This window comes from Nomia melanderi, chromosome 7, assembly GCF_051020985.1.
Source record: "Nomia melanderi isolate GNS246 chromosome 7, iyNomMela1, whole genome shotgun sequence".
Classification (NCBI taxonomy): Eukaryota; Metazoa; Arthropoda; class Insecta; order Hymenoptera; family Halictidae; genus Nomia; species Nomia melanderi.
The window spans coordinates 15294408-15299490 of record NC_135005.1 but is presented as its reverse complement, the minus strand read 5'-3'; the positions used below and the strand labels follow the sequence as shown (position 1 = coordinate 15299490).

The 5083-nt window shown below is 34.2% G+C and overlaps 1 protein-coding gene across 1 annotated transcript; it reads right to left on the bottom strand.

The window, feature by feature from the left end:
- Window positions 1-132: 132 nt before the first annotated feature.
- Window positions 133-4938, bottom strand: Afg3l2 (AFG3 like matrix AAA peptidase subunit 2). Its single transcript, XM_031972048.2, has 13 exons — window positions 4654-4938; window positions 4151-4271; window positions 3787-4075; window positions 3592-3685; window positions 3316-3481; window positions 3098-3230; window positions 2606-2724; window positions 2231-2506; window positions 1925-2152; window positions 1552-1778; window positions 1294-1470; window positions 985-1203; window positions 133-913 (listed from the first exon to the last, which is right to left on the bottom strand). Exons 1-13 carry the CDS (start codon window positions 4735-4737, stop codon window positions 641-643), a joined length of 2406 nt encoding a protein of 801 aa, XP_031827908.1. The 5' UTR covers window positions 4738-4938; the 3' UTR covers window positions 133-640.
- Window positions 4939-5083: the final 145 nt, after the last annotated feature.

Genomic DNA, 5083 nt, shown 5'->3' with positions numbered 1-5083 from the left:
AAGTGAGAGATAGAAGAGAGACGTATACACTCACACGTGATATATTTTCATTGGAGCGCACCAGAAATTCCGCCAAAACGAAACCCAACAACTAGCGACAGAAACAGTAACGTAAACAAATGATCAATGTACTTATTTAAGGATGGAACAGTTTAATTGCACTACATTTGTAAACTTTATTAATTATACGTTGCAAAAAGTATAAATCGTGGCTTATCATTTCTTTCACCCTTAAAACCTCAATAGCTGGGTCCTCCTTTTTACAGAGTAAAAAATGTACAGTTACGCGTAACAAAAGATTATACGTACGATAAAAGTTATGTATCTAAATGCATTAGCCCGATAAATTTGTCCCGGTCTCGGTGAAATGTAATTACGTTCATTGTGCTGTTACACTTTACTTATGAAAAACCATGTTGACCGAACTACGTGTATATAAAAGAGAAATGAAAATTGCACTTTCCATGGGAAAGCCTATTCCAAGCAGGACTGAAATCGTGGCAGCCATCGACTTATAAGAATATGAGAATTACAATTGATCCAGTGGAAAATATTTTCCTGTGTTATTCCTTAATACAGTTATATTTTTCAAACTATAATACAAAGTACTTAGCAGACTATATATCCTAAAATTGTATTATTATACTTGCTGTTGCTGCTGATCTTTCGAATCACTAGGAGGAGGTGGTTTTGATTCTGCAGACGCTTTAGTTTCTTTCTCTTCTTCCTTGGAGTCTGTCCTAGATTTATTCCATTCCTGCAAACCCTTCGGTAGGCTGGTGTCTTCCTCGAACGATCCAGTACCTTCAACGAATTCCTCGTAAGTAGACTTCTCGCGGAACGGTCTTGGCCCAAGTAATTCTATCATGTCATCTCTGCTTAGAATTTCTTGTTTCAACAACCTTTCAGCCACCTAATTAAGAAAAGAGAAAAAGAGGGTCAAAATGATTCAAAGTTTTTGAAACGGAAAATCATACATTATACCTTGGCCACGTTCTCCTTGTGCTCTGTGAGCAGTTCCTGCGTTCGCAGGTGCGCTTTTTCAATTAAATCGCGCACTTCGCTGTCGATTAGCTGTGCAGTATGTTCAGAGTACGGTTTGTCGAATGCCATCTCACCTTCACGCGGCAATTGAAAGCTGACATTGCCAACCTTCTCGTTCATACCGTATTGAATAACTTGAGCGTACGCATTTTGAGTTATCTGAAAACAAAATAATTCATGACAAAAAGATTAGGTCTATCAGTGATTCAAATGTCGTGATTCTAATTACTTTACGCGATGAGTTATTACCTTTTGCAAATCATCTTGCGCTCCCGTTGTTATACGACCGAAAAATATTTCCTCAGACACTCGTCCACCGAGCGTCATGCACATTCTATCGAACAATTGTTCTTTTGTGTAAAGATACTGTTCACGTGGTAAATACTGAGCGTAACCTAAACCTTTTCCACGGGGAATTATGGATACCTGTTACAGTCATACCAAAATGGTACTGTAATTAAATTACTTTTTACGTAAAGCGTATGATCAAACACAAGGAAAACGTACTTTCAAAAGAGGATCTGCGTACTCCAGAAACCAGCCTGCCACCGCATGACCAGCCTCATGATACGCCACAATCTTTTTCTCCTCCGGTTGCAAAACATTTGTCTTCTTCTCCATACCGGCGACAACTCTTTCAATAGCCTGTTCAAAATGTTGATGTTGAATATTATCGTTCATATCTCTCGCCGCTATTAAAGCCGCTTCATTGCATACATTTGCAATATCAGCACCTAGAAAAACCTGTGCATAATACTCGACGAAAATTTGTATGGATATTTTAACATCGAATTAATGACGTTACGAGTAATTGTTAAAAATGTTAGGTTTTCCTATAATACTTAACACTGTCCTTCCAGGATTAATAGAACTTACATACCTGTAAAACCAGGGGTTAAAGAAGCCATTTTTCTAGCTAGTTGGTCTTTATCTATTGTAGTTTTTAATGGCCCTAAGTGCACTTTGAAGATGGAAGCTCGTCCTTTAATGTCCGGAGCGGGAACGAAGATTTGCCTGTCAAATCTTCCAGGTCGTAACAACGCGCTGTCTAAAATATCTATCCTGTTAGTCGCCGCCATTACGACTACATTAGTTGTTGTATTGAAACCTATCGAGAAAAGAAGAATATTGTCCTAATGATTCGAAAGTATATTAACTTGATACTTTCAGTTAATTGTTATGTTACCATCCATTTCAACCAGAAGTTGATTCAATGTATTTTCTTGTTCTGAATGACTACCGAGATTCCGACCACCTCTTTTCCTTCCGACGGCATCAATTTCGTCAATAAATAATATACATGGAGCATGTTTTCGAGCCATTGAGAACATGTCCCGAACTCTCGAGGGGCCAACACCGACGAACAGTTCTAAAAACTCTGAACCTGATACTGTAATAAAAGGAACATTCGCTTCTCCAGCCGTGGCCTTGGCCAATAACGTTTTACCAGTACCAGGCGGACCTATAATATATCATACGGTAATTACAGTAAGTAAATAAATGTAATGTAATGTAAAATAGTACACGTTTAAAATATAACATAACGCGTAAAATATGTTACCCGTCAGTATTGCGCCTTTAGGAATTTTAGCACCTAGATCTATATACTGTTGAGGATTTTTCAAGAAATTTACAAATTCCATAATTTCAATCTTTGCTTCTTCACATCCAGCGACATCTCTAGAGTTTGATAAGACATATTATTTTGAATATGTAAAACTTTGACAGTCGAATCAATTACGACAGTCTTGTGATAAATGAACAAGAAACTGTTCCACAAATCTGATATCCTAATATCATATAATTACATAATTGCACACAATTCTTTTCTACTCTACCACTGAATCTTTTTTCATTCAGTTTCTGTTAATTTTGTAATACCACCTGTACATTCTTTCTCTTCGAAATCTGCTTTTACGTTATGCATTTATACTTTGTTTTATCCTAAAACGTGCTAGAAAGAATGAATCTCAGAGTAAAAAAAAACTGTCTACAATTTATCGGAATTCTCGAAAGCGTAATCATGTATCATTAGCTGTATAGAACGACTTACTTAAATCGGACATCGATATCTTTAGAATTAATTAATTTTGCTGTAGAATCCGTTACGGAACCAAACAGTCCGCCACCCCTTTTAACGCCGCTGATACCTTTTATTGTCCTTCGAAATGCGTATATTGCCAGTCCTATAATTAAGAAATTTATATATATATTATATAAGTAACAATTACTTATCGATTGTTCTCATAAATATGTAAAAGTATGTCATACCCCACAGTAACAGCTGTGGAACATGTTGTAAAACATGAACCACTTCCACTTTATCTTTATAGAGTACCAACAAATGATTCTGCGGTTCTATATTTAATTGTGCTTGTGCATTTTCTAAGTTCCTCTCAAATGTTTCAGTACTTCCAATAGTGAACCACACAACATTCTACGAAATATATCAAGTAAGTTACAACGCTATTGCGTGATTATCATGTATAAATACCATATAGTATCATATATAGATGTGAATTTTAAACAATAATTGAATGAACTCACTGATCCATTTACTGTGTGACCAGGTAACAATTTCACACGAACCCACTGTTTATTAACAACCTCTAATTTCTCAATATTTCTCTTCATTAAACACCTATAAATTTATTATGAGAAATTCATTAAAATTAATTTAAATGTAAGTGAATTTTGATACATTTTTTCTAGAATTAATACTAATATGTACAGTTAGCTTACTGTGACAAAAAGTCCTTCCACGAGATTTCTACTCCAGCCTCTACTACCTGACTAACTGCCCACATGCCAAATATAAGGCATGCACCCATTATAAGCTTCATTACACTTCGTTGATTAGGTTCTCTTCCACTCCTAATGTCATCAAAATTAAAATCGAACTTCCACTCTGATTTCTGTGAAGGCTCAGACTTAGAGCTAGATGATTTTCCTTCTGGACTCGGTTTCGCTGATCCTTCTTTAACTTTATTAGCAACTTTTTCTTCAGTTTTGGGTGCATTTTTCTTATTACCTATAAACAGAAGTATACATAGCATTTAATTTTCCCCAAATTATATGTAATAAATTAACAAAATGGAATAATAACCTTTGAAAAACTTTTCAAATCCTCTTGGTACTTCATCTGTTAATAACCTCCATTGTTGCTGCAACTGTATAAACATACTAGCTTCATTGCCAGGCCTAATCAACGATAAAGATCTTCTTAACTGAAATACATTATGAATAATGTAATACAATATTTATTCATTATTTATAAAAGAAAAATGTAAAATTAATTTAAAAACATGAAACCAAACTCAATATATCATCCTAGTTTATAATTAAAAACGAATCACAATTTATTCAAGTAGATGAAAACTACTATAGAGTGTTAATACTTTTCATTTGTGTATAATTCTATGTGAAGTGTTTCATGACAATAATGTATTTAAGAGTTGTAAAAATCAAGCATATAATAGTACATGTTAAATCTATTAAACAAGGCTTTCAATAAATTAAAATTCTTAATAACAAACACATTTCTCGATAACAAACATATTTCTTGTATAATAATAAGAACACACGGGTTACATTAGGTTATATTTTTACCTGAAGAGTATCCAAATTTTTGTTTAGAAATTTTAAAACAAATTTTTCAAATTTATTAGCCGAGGATAATAACTGATAAGCCATCTTTATAGTGTTGTTCAATTATCACGTAATATGATGAAATTTCTATCTCTAATAGCACAGCATAATATACCACCGGCTATGAGCCACCATTCTAATATGTCTTTTTAGTCATCCTCACATTTCGTTTTCAATGCGCACGCGTTAAACCCATAGAGTCCAACTTAAGATTGTCACGTATTGGCTGATTAACATTGCGTCAATGGAACCGACTAATAGCGACTTTTATGTAACAATAAGCAATCCCACAGAATAATCAACGTTGTTGAAAATAGAATATATAATCATAAAAAAGTATTTTTGACTTTCTAGGAAACTTTATTTTTATTACGTGTATCACAGATGTTTC